At 35.3% G+C, this 22,589-nt stretch overlaps 1 protein-coding gene across 1 annotated transcript in view; it reads left to right on the top strand.

The window, feature by feature from the left end:
- Positions 1 to 22,589, top strand: part of SYT1 (synaptotagmin 1) — a 245,031-nt gene that overhangs the window by 66,734 nt on the left and 155,708 nt on the right. Inside the window, exons 3-6 of the mRNA XM_004384616.1 lie at positions 2,539 to 2,723; positions 9,099 to 9,221; positions 13,016 to 13,183; positions 15,588 to 15,755. Coding sequence (XP_004384673.1) covers positions 2,539 to 2,723; positions 9,099 to 9,221; positions 13,016 to 13,183; positions 15,588 to 15,755 — 644 coding nt within the window. The remainder of the gene's footprint in view (positions 1 to 2,538; positions 2,724 to 9,098; positions 9,222 to 13,015; positions 13,184 to 15,587; positions 15,756 to 22,589) is intronic.

Here is a 22,589-nt window from a genome sequence, read left to right as displayed (position 1 = left end):
AGGGATAGCAAACAGAGTGGGTTTTCTCAATTTTGAAGTGAGGTTAATTTTTAAGTGTCTTTACTTTATCAATGTATTCCTGACTTGATATTCCACAATCATCGGTACTAATGATGTTTATGTGGCTAGAAGAAAATAAGCACTTCTTATCATTTCAATACCCAATATCTTTTTTTTATTACAATAGACAAATCTAATTACTTCTGATTAATCTCAATAGCTACGATTTGTATCAAGAATAATTCCTTTCCAGTTAAAGTGAAATTCTAATGTTTCCACAATGAGACCTTGTTTTTTATAAGCACATGGTGGAGGGGATGCTAAATAAGAAAATTAACTTTCAGCAGATGGACAACTGTAATAGAAACTAAGTGTTTATTTGAGTATATTCATTTTTATGTACATTATTTTAAACAGAGCCTATAAATATGAAGCTTCCCCCCTCATCCAAAAGTCACCTCTTCTCCTCTCAACTCCTATTTATCTCTTTCTTTTGATATTGGTGTACAAGTTTTATTTCCCATCATATACCCTGCGACCTGTGTGTTACCACAGTACTCAGCCCTTTGCCTTGAGTATAAAGAAGTAAAGCTGTTGTTGGTTGCCGTCAAGTCAGCCCTGACTCACGGAGACCCCATGTGCGATGGAATGAGATGCTGTCATGTCCTCTGCCATCCCCACTAAGTACTTGGGATCAAACTATTGTGATCCATAGGTTTTCATTGGCTGATTTTTTGGAAGTAGATCACCAGGCCTTTTTTCCTAGTCTGTCTTAGTGTGGAAGCTCTGCTGAAACCTATTCAGCATCTTAGCAACACATACCATATTTTTACACAAATAATGCACACTTTCTCCATTTGTTTGCCAACCGTGCCCTCCCCCACAAGGTATTTTCGTAAGCATGCTATACTAATTTTTTTCACAGCAGCAAGTAAAAAAATTGGCATAGCAGCACTAATAAAAATACCTCATGGGGGAGGGCTTGGTAGGCAAACAAACGTAGAAGGCACACGTTATTTGCATAAAAATACAGTAAGCCTTTACTGACCAAAGGGTGGTGGCTGCACATAAGGCGCATTGCCCGAGAATTGAACCCAGCGTGGAAGGCAAGAATTCTGCCACTGAACCACCATTGCCATAAATTGAGCTCAATGTGCTGGACAGGGTTCTAAGCTTTTTAGTATAGTAACTCCTTGAATCTTCACAACCTGAAAAAATGGACACCACTATTATATTCACTTTACAGAAGAGGAAACAAACTCAGAAGAGTTAAGCAATCTAACCAGAGTCACACAGCCTGCACATGGCCAAGCTAGGACCTGAATGCAAGCCTGGTTGTAAAGCCTGAACATTTCACTGTTACCCTGCCTCTGAGACCCTGAATGGTTCAATGTCCCTATGATTGACTTTCAAGTACCAAGTACTTCGTAACATTTACTATAGCTATGATTTTATATTTGGTTTTGTGTTTATTTGATTAATGTCTGCCTCCCGACACTGTCCAGAGCATATTAATAGAACACCTAGTGTCACGGCTTGAATTGTGTCCCTCGAAAATACATATATCAATTTGGCTAGGCCATGATTCCCAGTATTTCACGACTGTCCACCATTTTGTCATCTGATGTGATATTCCTATGTGTTGTAGATCCTCTTGATGTTAATGAGATGGGATTAGTGGCAGTTATGTTAATGAGGCAGGACTCAATCTACAAGATTAGATTGTATTTTAAATCAATCTCTTTTGAAATGTAAAAGAGAGAAGCAAGCAGAAAGACAGGGAGACCTCATACCACCAAGAAAGCAGCACCAGGAGCAGAGCGTGTCATTTCCCTAGACTAATGGAAGACTTTCCCTAGACCAAGGACCTTCCTCCAGAGCCTACAGGGAGAGAAAAATTTCCCCTGGAGCTGGCACCCTGAATTTGGTTTCTAGCCTACTAGACTGTGAGAGAATAAACTTGTTTGTTGAAGGCATCCACTTGTGGTATTTCTGTTATAGCAGTACTAGATAACTAAGATACCTAGTATTTGATGTGTAATAGCAGCTAACACGTGTTAGGCTTTCACCATATGCCAGGCACTGCATCTTAATATTTAGTTATCACAAAAACACAATGAGGCACCTACAAATTTAGCTCCACTTTATAAAGAGGAAACTGAGACAGGGAGAGATTGGGTGACTTGCCCAAGGTCACACGGCTAGCAAATGGTGGATCCAGGATTTAAAATCAAACATCACATCCCAGAACCATGCTCTGAATGATGGAAATCTAGGTTGGGGAATCAAAGAAAGGAATAGAAGGGAGGTGGCATTTGAGATACATAAAAGGGCAAAACAGAAAGGATAAAACAACCGTCTAGTCAGAGGAAACAACATGGATAAAGTAATGTTGACCAGTGTGCCTGGAGCCTAATAGGTGCTCAATAAATATGAATGAATGAATGAATGAATATCTTTATTACCAAAGAACTAAAAGGATTTCTATATATGAGTATTTTCCTACTAACATTCTATGTGAATTTATTTTTCTTTCAGTGCCACCGTGGGCCTTAATTGCCATAGCCATAGTTGCAGTTCTTTTAGTCCTGACCTGCTGCTTTTGTATCTGTAAGAAATGTTTGTTCAAAAAGAAAAACAAGAAGAAGGGAAAGGAAAAGGGAGGGAAGAATGCCATTAACATGAAAGATGTGAAAGACTTAGGGAAGACCATGAAAGATCAGGTAATGTATTTATTTCATATTTCCTCTTAGAATATTTTGTTAAAAACTAATAGATAAATGTTTTATTATTCTATGCTAGATACTTTATAGAACCAAACAACTTCTGGACACAAGTCATTGTCACATAGATGCTTTAAAATCCTTTTAGTCATTCATTATTCAACCTCCCAGAGGGCAATGGTAACATTTGGTAGGGCTTTCCTATCTCTGAGCATATAGACTAAAAAGTGGCATCCATGACCACTCGCGCCATCTTGATGGGTCCAGCACATTAAAATAGTGCTGAATATTTTTCGTACATCCGTTTACCAAAACCAAACCAAACCCGTCACCACTGAGTCAGTTCCGAGTCATAGTGACCCTATAAGACAGAGTAGAACTGCCCCATAGAGTTTCCAAGGAGCGCCTGGTGGATTTGAACTGGCGACCTTTTGGTTAGCAGCCGTAGCACTTAACCACTATACATTTAACCACTACGCCACCAGGGTTTTCTACATCTATTTAGACAGTATTAATTGTATTTAGAGATAGAGAAACAGAGAACCTGGATGTTCTCCCTCTTGGGCAGGAGATCTTTCAAACTTTTTTTTTACTGTTTGCAGTCCCTGTTAAATGACTGAGTCTTATAGCTGTTCATCACACTTGATGAAAACTACCATGCCTACATATCCAACTCAGTAATTAGTTCTCAAGAATAATGAATTACACAAGGGAAGGGAGAAAATTGTGAGTGGGTCCTAAAGAGCAGGGAAGAGTTATAAGGCAATGTTCTTATTTCCACACTTAGGGACAATTAATACCAGAACACTAGTTTCAGAATATGTTCTGGCTGGGTTGTCTTCCAAAGTTTAAAGAAGCTATTTGACTGTCCTTTACAGTGTTACAAATTTTTACTAAATTAATTGGATGATAGGATTCAGGATAAAGTTTACTATTAGCAATGATAATGGCTAAATCCCTCTTCATTTAGTTTTTTAGAATCGTATTCATATTGGATATTTCTAAGGAACATAGGGTCACTATGTGTTGGAATCGACTCGACGGCAACGGGTTTGGTTTGGTTTTTTTAAGGAACATTTAATTCATATGAAATAAAATGTAAATATAAATTTATATAGAAATAATATTTTCAGTTATCAAGGTTTCCTATCAAATAATTCAAAAATTTATTCCCAGGCAGTTTTTAATTCCTCTTATAGTACTGATTACTATTACTTGAATTCTTAAAGATGTGAATCTGCTTACTTAACTTTATGAAAGATTTAATCATGTGTTGTAACACGTTTTTAGTACATTTGTGTAGTTTCCTAGTTAACTACGTACTCAGAACACTAACCCTTCTTCTCAACTTCAAAGTCTTTTCTCAAAGACATTGTAAGATCTGTTGACAACAATTTCACAAAGCCTCATTTTTTCACTCCCTGCCCTTTTGTTTTGTTTCAAAGCTATGGAATGGATGTAATGTCTTCACTCGCTCTCAAGAGAGTTTTATCCTAAGCTCAGGGTAACAAGGGTTAAATTTTTCTGACAGTTTCTAATCACAGCCATAAGAGTCCGTGCACATTTCAACCGCAGATGTCTAATAAGGATTTCTCTCTTCAGTTAATTTATTAAGTAGTAACTGAAATTTTAAACCATGTCTTGCTTTATTCCAACATTTTCCATAGCCATCAAGCTATGGTACAGATTTCCTTAAGCAACTTATTGGGGGATTAAATATGGAAATAATCTCCTACATGAACAGAATAATATACATGATAATTTCAGCTGTATTTGTGAGAAAAAATAATTTGAAAATACAATACTATCATTTTCATGACTACAGTGACATTCAAATGTGGTTTCCCTGTATCCTAGGAATAAGAATTCAAAGCCTGAATAATGTTGGAGGATAACTATAACATTTCTTCCTAGGATAAGAAATCTAAATATATTTTTATTTGTGGAATTTGTTCTGTATGATGTAAAACTATAATTTATAGCATAGCAGTGGTGTTTATTGCCCCTGTTATGAACTGGATAAATGACCAAGTTCTAAAGAGTAATAAATACGTAGAATTAGGGGTGGTTAATTTTTCATTGCTCACTCATTCCTTTAGATGGGGGGGCAGAGAAAAATCAGTCAAATAAGGAAATACTAAGAATTTCATGACAGTTTATAATAACAACTGACTGTTATACAAAGCATTTAGGATCTCAGCCACTCAGAAAAGTGTTTATAATCATTTTAGGTAGATCACTTGGTCTATATAAAATTTTAGTTAGGTCTTATAAGTTATAAACAATTAAATATACTTAATGAAATACAATTTGGGCAAATTAAAATAAGCCCCACTGATAAACATTTATATAACAAAAATTTATGTTACTTTTCAAGGCAAATAAAATAGCTAAAAATGGGTTCCATCATTTTATGGAAAAAGGTGCAGAATCAAAATAGAATGTGCAGATTTTAAGACATTATGTCACATGATCATCCAAATTCCGAACAGCCTAAGCACAACATAGAATTTTTCTTACATAATTATATTTTTAAAACATTTTAAGTCAAATGATGTGAATGTGGGAAAGGCAATGTAGATATTCCATGCCTCTCTAATTTTAAAAAAGGACAAATGTGAAAGGCAGTTTAGATATGATTTCTTAAAATTGGCCCTAGGGCAATCAATAAATTACCATTTTAAGCCTGTAAGAACTCACAGAAATTCTAATTTCAATGTCATAGCCAGCTGTCTACATGGTAAGATTTTATAACCAAGGAAGAATGTCAACTAAAAGTAACCATAGATAGTATATTTCTGTATCTATACCTAATATACATATTTATGTTAATTTTTATGCCTTAAAATTTGAGAACATGAAAAATACAGAGGGGAAAGTATCAGCTTGTTAAGTCATAGCTCTGGAAATGTCATTTCTCCATGGTTTTCACTAGTGTTTGTGGATACTTTAATTTTTATTTCTTCCTTCTATGTCCTCCTTATCTGTGTTATGTCTCATGACTGTTCTGGACTGTCCCTTGCGGTAGGTTTCCTCTACTACTTAGACACCCCTAGTCAACGCTCAGATACATTTAGTTGCCTGGCAGCTGGGGATCCACAGCTGAGGGTGGACCATTCTGACACACATCAAGAGGCTGAACTACATTGATTTTTTTATGATAAATGTCCTCATTTTAAACATTACCAACACATATTAAATAGTGACATATTAGAAAGCTCAAGTTTTAAATTGATGGGCACAGAAAGGCTATCCAGTCCCTCTGCCCTCTTTTTGGCGAGCTTTATCAAATCCATATCTGAACAATGTAACTTAAAGTGAACAAATGCTCCTTCTGATGGCTTTAAACAAAGCACTATTCGAATGTCAAAGTAGGCCATAGACATGTACGCTAAAATCTTTGAAATTCAAAATAAGGTCTGATGTTCCCAACACAGCTTTTTCTACCGCAATTTATCAAATTCTCGGAACTGCTGAGTTTACAAGCTTGCTCTTCCATATTTTGTTCCATGGAGAGAAAAATATTGCTCTTGAGATGTTATAATAGCTACTGATTTAATGGGTCTGAATTTAATGTGACGGTACAGAAAATGTCTTGCTTAATCTCAGCCTTTGGGACAGGAATAGACTTAATCACTTCAGTGATGAACAGCGTTACTGAGAAATTATCAAAAATTTAGCCCTATTTCATGCAGGATAATTGCAGAGATGGTCCTGCACCTTTTATTAGGGCAAAAACCACTTTGGGAGAAGGAGATTTAATATCTCAGCTGTTTCAAATTGCAGTGGACTGAAACATGATATGTAAATTGTCAGTTCTGAAAGAGAGTTTTGAAAAAGTATTCAACCCATGAGTTTTGTTTTTTTTTATTATGATAGAGTGATGTACAGATTTTTAAGATGGGAAATGTGTGTTAGTTTGCTATTATTAAGAAAATTAAAATCTTACTGGGAGGTTATTTACCTAACCTGCAATTTTCTAAGCACATTTTCTCTGACAGTATTAAAGGCTTATAAGCTGCTAAGGAGCCCAGGTGGCACAGTGGTTAAGCACTTTGCTGCTAACCAAAAGATTGGCAGTTCAAACCCACCTGCTGCTGCTCTGTGGAAGAAAGGTGTGGCAGTCAGCTTCCGTAAAGATTACAGCCTTGAGAGCCCTATGGAGCAGTTCTACTTTGTCCTATAGTGTCGCCATGAGTCAGAATCAACTCAATGGCAATGGGTTTGGTTTTTTGGGTAAGGTTTTGAAACGGCAATGGGATTCCACTGCCTGAAGTTCTCTACTTAAACTCAGTAATCTTTTCTTGTCGCTTTACTAGCTCATGTTCCCTTTAGTGACACCCCCCCCTCCATCAAGTTGAAAGATTAATGCAAATTTTTAAATAATTATATTGTTTCCTGGCTCCGGCTATCAGTAAACCAACATTTTAATATGTACAGAAATATCCAAGTATAAATTAAACTTTTCAAATTAAATGGTATATGGCTAACCAAATTGGAAAGGGTTTCTACATAGATATAATAATGGCATTTTTCAGTTTTCCAAACACATTGTAGGCTCCTGAGAAATTTCAAGAAGCACAAAAGGGGTGGCATCTCTGGCCACAACTCAACTCTCTCATTATATGGTCTTCTCATGTGAATGCATCTGTAAGGCAACCAAGTCTCAGTGTCTTTGGATCAAACTGGAGTTAGCTAGGTGGAGCCAACTTGGGAAACCGTGTAAAAACAGGAACCAAGAGTGCCATTTTGAAGAACCTCTGAGGGTCCCTGTTTAAGTGGATGAGTGAGCAGGGAAGCTTTGTCCTGAGAATGAAGAATGCAGCAGAAAGAAAAGACTATGTGGTACAGGTGATGCAGGGAAGTGCAGGAGAAGCTGGAATCTGATGATGCTAATGCCTTTCCATTTATATTTGCATTTGAATTTTACAACAGTCTTCAGATTCAGTTTGAGAGCTGGCAACCGTTAAGATTTCCTTTACTTTGTCAGAGATATAAAACCGTTGACCACTCATATCAGCACTCCCCCCCAACACACACATAAACAAAAAGAGAGAAATGAGAATGCCATAATCAAAAGCTAGGAGACAATATTTGCTACATACAACAACAACAACAAAAAAGACTGAGGTCACTAAAATATAAAGTGTTCCTGCAAATCAATAAGAAAAAGACAAAAAACACAATAGAAAAATTAGCAAAGGATATGAATAGGCAATTCCAAGAAGAAAAAATACAAATGACTAATGTAAAGATTTTTTAATTATTCAATCTTACTAATGATCAGAAAAATATAACTTCCTATAATTTTCAATTTTGACCAATGACTATTTCTAATTTTTTTAATTCTTCAAAGCAATAAGAATGTACATCCCTAGAAACAAAGTTTCTAAGATTCATAATCTATAACCTTTAATATTTTAGCAAAATTTTTGCATTTGTAAGAAAATGCATTACTTTTTTTTTAAGAGAAGCATTTCAATGTATTTTCTGACATAATGAGCTTTCTAGTATTTCGATCTATGTTACACTTAAGTTTCAAGTTATAAACAATATTCAGTTGGTCATAATATTTTAAAAAGGGAGAACAGTACCACAATATTTGTTCTTTAAGGCAAAATGAATTTTTATACAAGTTTGAATTTTTGACAAAATTGCAAAAAAAACATTTTTACATTTCAATATCAAACAGACCGTTACATCAATTTAATTCAGCCTAGCTTTCTGTGGAGCTGTTATAAAAATAAAATGGTAAACTTAAACTGGAAGTTGGGTGAACTTTTCTCTAAATATGCATTTGCTGGTGGCATGTTTTTTCCTCTTTTTCTGTAACCATTAGAAATATATTTGTGAAACTTGGGGAATTAAACTTTTCTGAGAATTACTTGTTCAATTTTTCATAGGAAATAAGGAAACAAAAGGCCATGCGCTCTATATAAATTACTCTTTTGCATGTAACGATGATATTTTACTTGATGCTTAGCATCTCTTTAAACTAAATGAATGTAAAACCTGGCCTGGTTAATGGCATGTTTACCACATTTTCCTCTGAAGGAAGCAGTTTGATCAGAACCAAATTTAATACCAACTTGACGTTTTCTTCACAACCATGTTACATTCTTTGCTTGCAATATTCTGAGGGGCTTCTTCCATTGCTTCCATGTTGCTTGCTGGTTGGGGGAGAAAATTCCGTGCACACATGGAATTTAAAAAATATGTAAGCAGCAAATGTGAATGCGTGTCAGACAAACTGAGATTTCCAGCATCTTAGCGCTTGCTTCGAACAGCTTGGAACTATAACTACAGGCCCAGTTTAATTCGAGTTTTGATGAAAATTCACTTGAATTCACATATGATCCTTTTCTCTACCCACAGGCTCTTAAGGACGATGATGCTGAAACTGGATTGACTGACGGGGAAGAAAAAGAGGAACCCAAAGAAGAGGAGAAACTGGGAAAGCTTCAGTATTCACTGGATTATGATTTCCAGAACAACCAGGTCTGAGGGAAAAAAAAAGTCTTCTAATTCCATTACATTTTCTGAAATTATCAAGGAGAAATTGAAGCAAGATACTTCTTAAAATATTTCATTTGCTGTGAGGGGAAAATGTAATTATCAAAGCTATTGATGAAAAAATTTCTAAGTGCAGGCAGTCCCCTACTTGCTAATTTAACTTCTGCTAATTAGAATTCACAGTATTCAACAGATTACATCTACTTATGGCACTTACGCAGGCAGAATAAAAATTAACTTGAAGCACCCAGCATGCTCCTGAGAGCTCCCAGCCTGTCTCGCCCCTACATGATCCCTCAAGCCTGAGCTGGAACAACCTTCCTTGGACTTCATGGATTTAGATCCAAACAGGGCTAGGGGGCCTTTGAGTTGAGCCACCAGTCAAGCCAAAGTTTTGAAACATAGCAGACTGATAAGGAATCAAACGATAAACAATTGACTATGGTCTATGAATTTTAAAGGCAAGAATGCCTTATGAAATACCATGATACTAGGTGAAATACCTAATGCTAATGAGATAGCAATTCTAAAAAAGCAGAAAGACCAGTAACTTGATTTCTAGGGCCTATGACTGCTGCCCAAAAAGTAACAAAGAACTAAAGAGACAATAAAACAAGCATTCCTGCTCCAATTTCTCAAAAAGTCACGAAGTGCCACCTAGATAAACGATTATCTCAGCTACCTTTCATCTAATGGCTGCTATACAAAGAAAACTGTTAAAATGTTTTCTACATAAAGAGAGCTTCCAAAATCTATGACATTGAAGGAGATGTTCCTTTATCTTCTGAATTGCTAAAGAAATTAAAAATTTGTGGAGTCAGCTAAATTAGAGATCAGGGCCTTAAGAATTCTTAGGGCATAGGGGAGACTAAAATATACACATGTATACATATGTATACTCGTTGCCTTCGAGTTAATTCTGACTCATAGCGACCCTACAGGACAGAGTAGAACTACCCCATAGAGTTTCCAAGGAGCAACTGGTGGATTCAAACCACCAACCTTTTGGTTAACAGCCAAGCTCTTAACCAGTGTGCCACCAGGGCTCCACAGGGGAGACTAGGGGAGTTTTAAATCTATTCTCTAGTTTGATTTACTTTACTTACCTTGTTTTGGACAAGGAGGAACATATGAATACAAAGTAAATATAGTTACCACTAATGCAGTATATGTTAATTATTTCCGGTTTTATGAGGAATGAACAATAAATGAATCAAGCACCAATGCTCACCTCTGACCACTGATGTCCAAGTTAGTAATGCCATAAGGGCTCTAACATCATAATAGCTGCAGAATTCTGAATTTTATTTAGGGATTGACAGTTCAAATAATGTCTTCACTGTCTTAAGCTTCCAGAGGATTCCTCATAGAAGATGTATAGGTATGCTCTGTTATTTAAAAAAGAATTTAGACCTGAGTAGTTGTTTTATATTATGCTCTAGAAAGCTGTATATTGGTTTGAAGGTATGGGTTTATAGGTATGGATTTATACCTATGTAAATTTATACCTATATTTATATAGTTAATTAATTATGGCATTTGAGGTCATTTCTATCACTTCTACCAAAATTTGAGCATCAGGACTTGGTTGGGAGCAAAATCTCCTATTATTTATATATTCTAGGGGAAGTCAAGGTTAACTTACGTTATCTTAGCATACAACATTTTTTCCAGATATTTAACCTGCCTGTGTATATGCATCCAATTTTTTCTCTCAATTTATTCTACTTTCCTATTTTTCAGTAGAAACCTTCAGATATCTCATTCTGGTTAGTCATAATTTTGAAACTTCTAAATTGGCATTGATTACTATAAGTAGTATTTTCTAGAGTAGTGTTTTTAAGAAAATAAATAGCATTGATTTTTTTTTTCTTTTGCTGACATCTAATAAGAGTACATTTCCTGTTCCCATTTCAGCAAACATCAAATCTAGAAAGGTATTTTACTCTGAGGATCTGGAAGATTCCATCTGATGGATTTTTTTTTTTAATATTATGCATTGATTCTTTTTTTCAAATGTTCTCAACTAATTTGATGATTCCTATGAGGTAGAGAAGATAAAGTCTCAGAAACTTCATAGATAAAGCTATAATCAAATGTGCATGTTTGCTTACCAAAACTAGAACCCGTTGACCCATTGCCATCAAGTCGATTCTGACTCATAGCAACCCTATGGCCAAAACTAAAAGACCATCCTAGTTTGGCCTTCATGATGGAGAGAAATGTAATACATCTATTTCTTGGATAGGAGTCAGAGAGGTTGGAAGAAATGAATTCACCCTCCAACAATGAAGTATCCAAAAGTCTTTAAAACATAAATGACCAAGTTTTAGAGAGTTTAAGCTATATGTGTATATAGTGCTTTCCCTGCCAAAAAGAAAATTTGTTATAAAAGTGAGACTGAGTATTACTTGCAAATACAATCTCGTTTACTCACATTGTTATCCAAAAGAAAATACCATGTTTCAGTTTGGCAAACCAAGAGACAGATTGTTTGCTTTACTAATCCTGCATTTATATGTCTGATGCCTATTTTATTTATTCTTTGATCATCTTTCTGTGTTTTGTCTACCTACAATGCTGTACTCTTATTGCTATGGCTATATAATGATGCCACAAAAAGAAATTGAAGCATTAAAATGGAAACAACATAATCATTTAGGTTATTGTTTCAGGTGCGCACTTAAGACCATGGCAGGTCACTTTTACAGAAAATGGGTGAGATTTCTTTAAAGTGGTGAATTGCTTTTCCACTCTATTGGCTTTAAAAAAACATAGACTCAAAAACAAAACAAAAGACACAGACTCAAATTTTCAAGCTCTGATGTGAAAAGCTATAGTGTGACTGCATTTATTGAATAGTATATACTTGGATAACAATAAGAGACTCTACTTTTGTTTCCCAGATGGATTTAAACAACCCCCTTAACACAAGATCTCCAAGGGCAGGGCATCTGGAACAATCTACTCACATCTTTTTTTTCCCTTTGCAAAAATACTACCACCACCAGCCTAGACTCTCATTCAGAAGTCTTAGGAATACACCTCTAAGAAAACAGACTTGCAGAAATGCAAAGATTTCTGGCATACTTGAAAAAAAAGTAAAGAAACTTAGTCATGTAGCACTGAAAACCATATCTATAATCTCACGTTCATTTAAGCTTATATTCATTTAATTTCTTTGACTCCATGTCCTATATTTAAACACAGAATTTAATAATAATAATTATACTGGGAGTTAAAAATATTAGCCAGAACACAAGTCAAGGTCAAATATGAAAGAAACTTGAAGATCTTATTTCCCAAAATGCTACCCAATTTCTAAGAAATTTCTGTTTAGCTTGCCTGAGGCTTTGGTGTAGAATAACATTTGCCTGCTTTATGATTACAGACTTGTGATTGTTTAACAATTTATTTCCACTTACAAATCATGCCCTGGAAAGAAACATAATGCACAAGGGCTTTTAGTAACTGGAAAGTTATTTGATTGCAACCCTTTTGCAAATATGGATTCCATATTTAACTGTAATCAGCAACCTTTTAAAAGCATCTTTTATGTTTAAAACCAGGCTTCCTAGAGCCTGCATCTGTCATAATTGGTTTCTGAAGTCTATGTAGCTTGCTTCATTTGCCTTCTGTCTTCGGACTCATGACAGAATAAAAGTTTATCAAAAGCAGGAAGAGGGAGAAACAACAATATGCAGCATTGGAAAAAATAAATAAATCTTTTCCAAAATATCCACCAATGTTTGTGTTTGCTGTTTTCTTATTCATTTCAGCTGCTGGTAGGGATCATCCAGGCTGCCGAGCTGCCCGCCTTAGACATGGGGGGTACATCTGATCCCTATGTGAAAGTGTTCCTGCTGCCTGATAAAAAGAAGAAATTTGAGACAAAAGTCCACCGAAAGACCCTTAATCCTGTCTTCAACGAGCAATTTACTTTCAAGGTTTTTTTTTATACTTACTTATAATTTTTCCTCGGTTGATGTTACATAAAAAAGACTGATCTCATCCTCACACTACACAGATTGGCACATAAACACTTTCTAAGGTGCTCACAAATAATTCTATTCAGAATATTTACAATAATTATCTTCAAACCAGTAAGGATTCTATACCACATTTAAATTGGTCAAAGTAGGATTCAGCTTCATCATTTCAGAATGGAATATAACTAGGATGTCATATTCACATCTAAAAAGTAAGGTCTACTTCATGGGTGCCAAAAGGCTTGAACATTTCCCCCCTCTCTACAATAAAATCAAAGAAATTAATAAAATCATTACTTTTCTAAGTTTTAAAGTTCCTGAAAATAGGTAAGCCTGGTCAAAATCACAGAATAAACTGTGTTCCAATGTTTAAAGGGCACAAATAGATATTATTCTGTTTTCAAAATTCTCTGTGTGCAGGGGCAAACTGAGCACTCTAAAACTGTTCTTCTTGTCAATTAAAAAAAAATGTGAATGTATTGTTTTTCTGCATTTCTAGCATTTTTCTTCACTCTAGGCTCTTCCCTGGTGCTCTTCATCTTGTTGAGACACTTCAGTTGACAAACAATAACAGAATGGCCATATAATAACTTGACAAGAAATTGTGCCCTGCAGGCTTCAATCATTGCTACATACACAAGTTTTGTAGCTCTTGGCTTGAAGTCATTCATAAAAACAATTCTTTTGGTAGATATCTTTAATATACAAAAAAAAAATTTAATGCATTACTTAAAACAATACATCTCTGAAAAATGAAATGTCTGTGACTATGCCAGCATTCTAATTCAAAATCACCATCAGCCAGACTAGCGATAACAAGTGCCTCATGTGGCAATAAATTGATAAAGCTTAGGGCATGAGTCATTTTTCCGAACCTTGTTTCTAATTCTGTAATGGAGCATTCTCTTTCTACTCACTCTAAAATTTTTGAGTTTTGAAGACAAAAGTTACTAATTTGTTTATGGTAATCCTATTTAAAACCTTTACTTTTCCTTACCCAGGGAGTTAATTCAGAGCAGCAGAAAAAAACATTATGGAGATACTCAGTTTATGAAGACCTAATCACTGTAGCAAATATATCACAAAACAGAAAATATAAATAAAAGGAAAAATATTGCAAATGCTAATCACAATAATTTTATTAGAGTATATATTCATCTTAATTTAGGTCAGCAGTTTCTAACCAGAATTTAATAAGCACATTCTTAAATTATTTGAAAGAATGTTGCAGGGACTTAGTTTTGAGTTTTAAGTATATCATTTCTTATTATACATATTTACTATTGCAAAAAAAATTGTTATTTGCAATAGTGTTTTTATAAAATAATTAGATTCCGAAAAGATGATAAATAAATGACAGACGATAAAAACCTTAGAAAACTCAAATTTCTTATACTTATATAGTCAAATATTCTCTCTTCTCCTTTCTTTTTTTAATATACAGAGTTAATTAAGAAATGTTTGCTAGAGCATAAGATACCATTTACACTGATAAAATAATAAGAAGTGTATTAAAATTGATCAAACCTTCAGCACAAGTCTAAACAATTTCTTAATTAGGAATTCCTACTTAGCTACTGAAGTATTGCTTACTTGGATTGCACTGCTTTTCCTGAATATTAATATTGTCACTAATAAACATCCCAACCCATAGCATCTGTCTCAGATATATTCGCACAGCTGGATAATTCATCAGTTCTTGGCCTTTTGCCGCCACTCATCCTAAAGAGCGTCACACCTAAGAATGAACTTCAAGATCTATTTTGTAATGCATCTCTAAAACATCAATTTTCTAGTCAGTTCATGTCAATCATTAAATTATTTTAGGGAGTAGGTAAATAAGGCACTTTGTGAATTTCATTGACATTCTTTCAGACTACTCATATACCTTTTAATAAATCACTTTTCCATTAAACTGCTACATCCAAATAGCTTGAAAGAGTTAATGAAACATTTAGAGCAAGTTATCTGTCCCTGAGTAAGTTGTACCCTAGCCAATATAACTTAAAATATTCTACAAGAAAAACTTACTTATAAATAGTCAACTGTAAGTGGCTTATTTTATTATTTTATCAATCTTGAACTGTTTATAACATAACTAATAGTAGGATCCATTATTAACAATACTAATTTCTTCTTTGGGGTAAAGTGATAAATCACTATGATAAGTTTCCATTTTCTCTCAAGTAATTTAAGCTTCAAGCAGTAAGCCAGATGACTCAGTTCAAGGAAGAACCAAAAACATAATTATCAACCTGTTCTGTTTATCCAATATAAACATTAAAATTAAAACTCTCTAAACCAGCAACATGTTTTTAGCATTTTTCTGACCAGATATTTTGCCCTCATCTCTTTTATTTAGGTACCATACTCGGAATTAGGTGGCAAAACTCTGGTGATGGCTGTGTATGATTTTGACCGTTTCTCCAAGCATGATATCATTGGGGAATTTAAAGTCCCCATGAACACAGTGGATTTTGGTCATGTAACTGAGGAGTGGCGTGATCTGCAAAGCGCTGAGAAGGAAGAGGTAAGAAAGGCATTAGCTGTACTCACCAGTTGCTACACACATAATAACCTATTGAGAGATGCTCTTTAGAAAGGGTGAGGTGGGCCTCCAGCTGCTGACAGCTGGCAAAACAGGCTCAGGGGATTGCATAACCTCGTTAAAAAGTATTCAGGTCTTCTGGGTGTTATTTGAAAGAAAAGGGAGATTTGTGCACAGGATCTATAGCAACTCCCCTAGACACACATGTATGTGCATACACAGAGAGAGAGAGACAGAGAGAATCTGTTTCTAAAAGCTTGCAAAATGTCACCAAAAACGAAGTCAATAAAAAAAAATTACTTCTTTAAATGGATAGTGAAAAACCTTTTTTTCTTCCTATTTTCCACAGTCATTTTGTGTTTTCTACATTGGTTATGTAGCTATTAAATAGAAATAAAATGGCACTTTTTCCTTGATTATTTCTGTGTATTGCAGACAGCTCATTGTTTCTCCTGAAAACCTCAGAGCATGATGAGGGAAACATCAAATGTAATCCAAAAGGCTGATATTAAATCCATTTTTTAAATGACTCACATTTTTATAGTACTCTTCACATTATTTTTTCTCAGTTTTAATAGTTTAGCCCAGTATTTTTCTGTGATTTAAAAAGGGAAGTTCGATATACCCAGTGCATTTAAGCTATGTAATAATCTATTCTATTTGATTATGTTATGCCTGCCTGGCACTAGCATTTTTCTTTGAGAGTATCTCAGCAGGCCAATACCAGAAAAGCAAACAACTCTGAGCTTCTTCGAGTTGCTAAAACAACTCATTTTCCAGCAATTTTGGGGTCCTGACATGGGGCCATGATTACCCAAGGGATTACCAATAGCCTTCAGTCATTTAGGATCCCTAAATGCCTAGGGGAGACCCTGGGTGATGCAAACAGTTAACACATTCAGCTGCTAACTGAAAGGTTGGCAGTTCAAGTTCACACAGAGGCACTGTGGAAGAAAGGCCTGGCTATCTACTTTCAAAAAACTAGCCATTGAAAACCTATGGATCACAGTTCTACTCTGACACACATGTGGTTGCCATGAGTTGGAAGTGACTCTATGGCAACGGGATATTAGATGCCTAGAATTTCCTAAGATGTGGTTACTTCGGGGCCACCAGGGAGATCAAACTATCTGTGGTTAGTGAACATGTGAACAGTTAGAGAGAGTGTCCCAAGCCTTCAGAGAAACTATCTCAACCAAACCCATCCCCTAGGAATCCTCTCAGCCTAAGGTTTTATCTGATCAGTCTGAAACTACTAACTGCATACTCCTTATGTAATGAAGTGAGGTTTTAGAACAGGCTTGTGAATTGCTGTGCTGAAATTAGATTTTGCTAGTGCTCTAAATTATTATTTGGTTGTTCAAAAAAAGTCACAATTATCTGAGTTACACTTTAATTTTTTTTTTTTTTCTTGGAAGGGATATACATAACTTAGCCAAAATAGATTAGCGAAATTGACATTCTTGGATCTTGAGATAGCTAAAGCCCTATTGTGGATTTTCAAGAACAACCTAGAAAAATATTGAGTCTTTAAACTTCATGATTTTTCTAAGTAGTTTTTCCCTATGAGTGAACTAATATGTACATTAAGTCCAATATCTGTGTAAAAATAGAAATATTCAATCATTCAATTGCAATGTTTCCAATCATTTAACAAAGTAGTGAGATGTTCCATTTTATGTTATATTGGACTGTTTGACTTTGTGTACATTCCTTGTGACTGGAGAAAAAATGGGACCATAACAAATATTTATTAATTGACCAGGTTTTATTATTTGACTGGTTTTGGGTTGGTCTGTTGGTTGTATATCAGAATATGACCCCCTTGTACCTCATAATGCCCACCTGTCCAGGGTGCATGAGTCACACTCCTGCTTCCACCAGGTGATGTGGGATTCCAAGATTGCACCCACTGGTTTCTGTAAAGTTGAGAAATATTTTTACCTGAGTTAAAGAAATGTAGCTGTTGGGTTGCGCAGTTAAGCACTCCACTACTAGCCAAAAGGTTGACAGTTCGAACCCATCCAGAGGTGCCTTGGAAGACAGGCCTAGCGATCTGCTCCCTAACGGTCCTATGAAGCAGTTCTACTCTGCACACACGGGGTCTCCATGAGTAGGAATCGACTGGATCGCAACTAACAACAACAAGGCTGTTAAGAAGTTTTCCTCTTTCAAACATTCTGACTATGAGTAGTACTTGTCCTTCTCTCTCTTTCTTGCATTTATTTCTTCTTCCAAGTTTCTCACCCTAAAACTTTTGTCATCCAACTCATTCAAAAATATTCATTTTGTAAATATTTATTAAACACTGCCATATTCCAGGAACTGTACTAGGGGTTTAAAAAAAAAATGAAAAGGGTAGACACTTTCCCTGCTTTCATGGAGTCTAGTGTTACTTCATTTTTCTTCTGAACTCCAACCTTTGTCTTGCTTATTGCCAACTAGATGGTTTTCTAAAAACAAAAAAGTGCTATCTTTAAGATCAAACCCTCCTGGGTTTCAACCCTGACTAACCCATTTACTAGCTCTGAGATCTTGGACGACTCACTTAACCTCTCTAAAATTCGGTTTTTAATCTATAAAATGGTCTCAATATTATCTACTCCTTACCTTACTTCTAGATTGAATAGGAGAGAATATAAGATACCTAGGTTAGGGCCTGGTATGTGATAAGTGTTCAACAATGACACATCTCCAACTCATTTTTCTTGGCCCATCTTCTTTTTTGTGCTGTTTCTCCTTCGTCTGTTTTCATCTACCTATTTCTTCCATGTCTATATCTATGTCTACTTCTTCCTTCTTTTTCTCATCACCATTGTGCTTATTAAATGCCTCTAGAGGTTTTTAATGGGAAATGATAATTCTGCAATTACATTTTTAAAAACCTGGTGCCTATCCTCATTGATATGTACTCGGGAATAGTAATTTTTGCTTTTCAGTTTAGTGACTATTTCCCTTTAACATGATATAGGAAGCCTCATAAAACAGATGTCTAACTTAAAAAGTATCTCTGGATGACTAGACCCGGGTATAAACTTTCTTGTAATAAATGAACTAAGCTTCCAATTACGTTTTATATCTGAAGAATTACTTTTTCTCACTGATATGTGCCCTATCTTTTCATGCTACTGTCCATTAACTGCAGAAAATTATAATTATGTGAATAAATTGCAGTCTTAGATAAACCTTAGTTCTCATGATTTTAGAGAAATTGTTTTTCTATTTTACATGAGCTATTTTGTATGAGATTTTTGTTTTGCTTTCATCTAACAATGTTCAATGTTGTTTTTAATGTCATAGCAAGTTGAAAGATAACAAAGAAAGTGAGAAAAAGGGAATTCAAGGAATAGCTTTGGAATCTAGACACTGAACTGGTAATCATTGTAATATGTCCAGTTAGAGTTTTAGATTCTGATAGAATGAGGTAGGCTTTGTTGCCAGAAAGATGAAAAAAATATAAAAGTCATAAGATGGAAAAGCAATTGCATAAATAAAGGATTCTGCTTTATTTTAATGGTCATTTAAAACGCAAGCAATTAAGAAAGAAATGGAAAGGATCACGGCGTAAGAGCCTTATCTGGATGTTACTAAGCACATGTTTAAAAAAGAGGGGGTGTAGAAGAGATAAGCTCTGCTGGAAGAACCTGAACAAGCACACAGCTCCCACTGTTAAGATTCCAGCCTCTGGTGAAAACATCAATGGTGAGGTTTCCATTCTGGTTTATGCTCCTCTAATTAACACTATGGAGCCCTGGTGGTGCTCGTGGTTAAGAGCTCAGCTGCTAAGCAAGGCAACAGCAGTTCAAATCCACCAGCCACACCTTGGAAACCCTGTGGGGCAGTTCTACTCTGTCCTATAAGATCACTATGAGTCGGAATCAACTCAATGGCAATGAGCTTGTTTTTCTGGTTGCTAAAATAACACAATGAAAGCCATCCTACTGGTTTGGGTTCCCTTGCCATTTTTTATGTTGTGTGATTGACCACTCCCTTCTTCCATCCCCCATCCACAATAGATGATGTTGGAACTTGACCTTGGAGACAACTCAACATTTCTCTTACTTTTGTTTCTTTAAAACAGAAAATGTATATCCTCTGAGTTTTGAGAGATGGCTACATATAAAATTGTTAGTTTTTCTTAATTTTTGCCTTCTCAGCATAAAGTGTCAAAATCATCATTTGTAATTAGTAATACAGTTCATCCATTTGCAAAAGGCTTGTAATATGCATAGCCTCGGGCTGTCTGTTAGATTTTGAGATTTTCTTCTTTTGTTTAATGATTCAACAAATAGTTACCAAGCTCCTACTATATGCCACCCACAAGTCAAATACGAAAACAACCTTCATAACCCTCAATTAATACTTTCACTTAATCACTTCAAATTTTACACTCAACCGCTATGATTCCATTGTTCTCCCTTCATAAATGCCCTTATTTATGATCATTTTAGAAATTGTCTCATCCCTGCACCCCAACAGCAGCTACATACATACATCTTCAAAGCATTTAACTCTTTAGTTTAGCATTTCATTCCAACTTTTTAAATTTATTTTTCATCCTCATGCTTTCCACTACTACTGCTTATTTCTGAAAACAGCATAGATACCACCAGAAAACAACTGAGCCTCTTTGTTTTGTCTTGTTTGCTTTGTTTTTTAGCAGCCTGCCCCAATATACTGCAAGCTCTCATCACTTGCCTGCTACTGTTTTGTCCCTATTAGGGAGTAAGTCTATCACCTCTGCTTTGTGTGGAATTCATTAAAGAGTGATTTTTAAATGAGATTCTGTAATCCAGTGCAAATGGAAAAAAAATTGATTGTTGAATTAAAACAAGTTGGGACATAATTTAATTAGTATCCAAGCAGAAGGGAAGAGAAACTACTTTAGTGCCTTAATAAAAAATCAATTTTGCAAGAAAATTTCACATTTTTAAGCCCAATTAGAAAAACATTTACTTCACATAAAAGCATTTGGAGAACACATTTAATCAATGGCAAGAGTTTTCAGCTTCCAATGGTCGATTATCGATACTTCTTTGGAATGGGTTGAAGTCATTTTTTGCTATGGCATCTTATATGCCCAAGGATCATGAACGAACTAACTGTGTTACTAAGTATACTCAGCAGTCAGATCACAACTCATGCCCTCCGAAAATCTCTGCACAACAAATCAATGCCCTGAATGGAAAGCCTTATAGAAAGGTTAACTGCTGGAACTTTAAACATGGTTGCCAGTAAAAACTTTCCTTGTCATTCACAATCTACCACATTAGAGAAATGCAACAAAGACATTCATTTAGATCCATCAGATTCCAGGAGGGCATACTTAACTTTAATTTGTTTACTTATTCCTTGTCTATTTTCCCCATTAGACCGCAAATTCCGTCCAGACGGTGGCCATATCTATTGTTCCCCACTGTGTAACCAGGTCCAGTCACAGAGGCAAGAAGCACATAGCAGGCATACAAAAATATTTTTGAATAAATGAATGGGGAGAAGTGTTTCTTATTTTGTGAGAGATGTTTCAAAACTCCCTTTTAAAGTCCATCTAAATAACAGTAATTGCCTTCTTGGTTTACAAATTAAGTCTAAAGTATTGTGAAAGTCTGTCGACAAAATGTCCTAGCACTGAACAATGAAAATGATTTAGTACCTCTTTGTTTTTTCTGTTTCTCTAAAAGCAGAGACAGAATACATGTTTATAAAAATCATTGTTGTTATTGTTTTTGTTCATGGTGGTGAAAATAATGTTAGATTTTCTCTATTTTTTTTTTTACTTTTGTAAAGACTTAGTGTCTCTTTTCTCTCTGTGATCCTCTTATTTTATGCTATTTCCATGATGCACATAGAGCTTGTGACTTAGCTTAATTTAATTAGTATTTAAAGTTAGATTTATTTAAAGCTGTGGAGTAAGACTCTGCTTGCAACATGGAAATTTACTCAGAGGGAAATGGGAAAGAATCTGTTCTAAAGAAAATTAAAAGAATGTGAACAAAATCTAAGTCTATCCTACCTATAATATTCCTTTTTAGCCAAATTTACAATATAGTAGATATGATATGGTAGTATGATTTGTTTTATAGTATATTAAGACCATAGTATATTTTAATGTACTTAGTATATATGTGTCCATTTTAAGGGACTTGGAACACATTGAGCTCCTTTTTGAACTATTGCAGAAGTAGAGTTGCATCCAATTTTACAACATATCTTTGGCAATAGCTATGATTTAGTTGATTCGGAATTTCAATCATCAACTATAACTGTATTCTTATGCATAATAAATGTCTTCCAAAATAAAAGAAAGAGGATCAACAAAGAAAATGTATTAGCAAGAACTAATATGCAAAGCTAAGACCTCCAATGACAAGCATAGTTAAGGGTGGATTAAGGCTGGGGGAGATATACTGAGAAAGAAAGAAGATTAAACGAAGTAGTTTAATGACACCTTGTTCCTTAAATGTTGTTAGGCGCCATCGAGTTGGTTCTGACTCATGGTGACCCTAGATACAACGGAACAAAACCCTGCATGGTCCCGCACCATCCTCAGAATCATTGCTATATCTGAAGCCATTGTTGCAGCCACTGTGTTAATTCATCTCGTTGAGGGTCTTCCTCTTTTTCACTGACCCATGATGTCTTTCTCCAGGGACTGGTTCCTCCTAATAACATGTCCAAAGTATGTGAGACGTAATTTCACCATCCTTGCTTCTAAGGAACATTCTGGCTGTACTTCTTCCAAGAAAGACTTATTCATTCTTCTGGCAGTCCATGGTATATTCAATATTCTTTGCCAACACGATAATTCAAAGTCAT

The sequence above is a fragment of the Trichechus manatus genome, unplaced genomic scaffold (assembly GCF_000243295.1).
Source record: "Trichechus manatus latirostris isolate Lorelei unplaced genomic scaffold, TriManLat1.0 scaffold00125, whole genome shotgun sequence".
Classification (NCBI taxonomy): Eukaryota; Metazoa; Chordata; class Mammalia; order Sirenia; family Trichechidae; genus Trichechus; species Trichechus manatus.
Note: the sequence above shows the minus strand (reverse complement) of the source record. Positions and strands in the feature narration are given on the sequence as shown.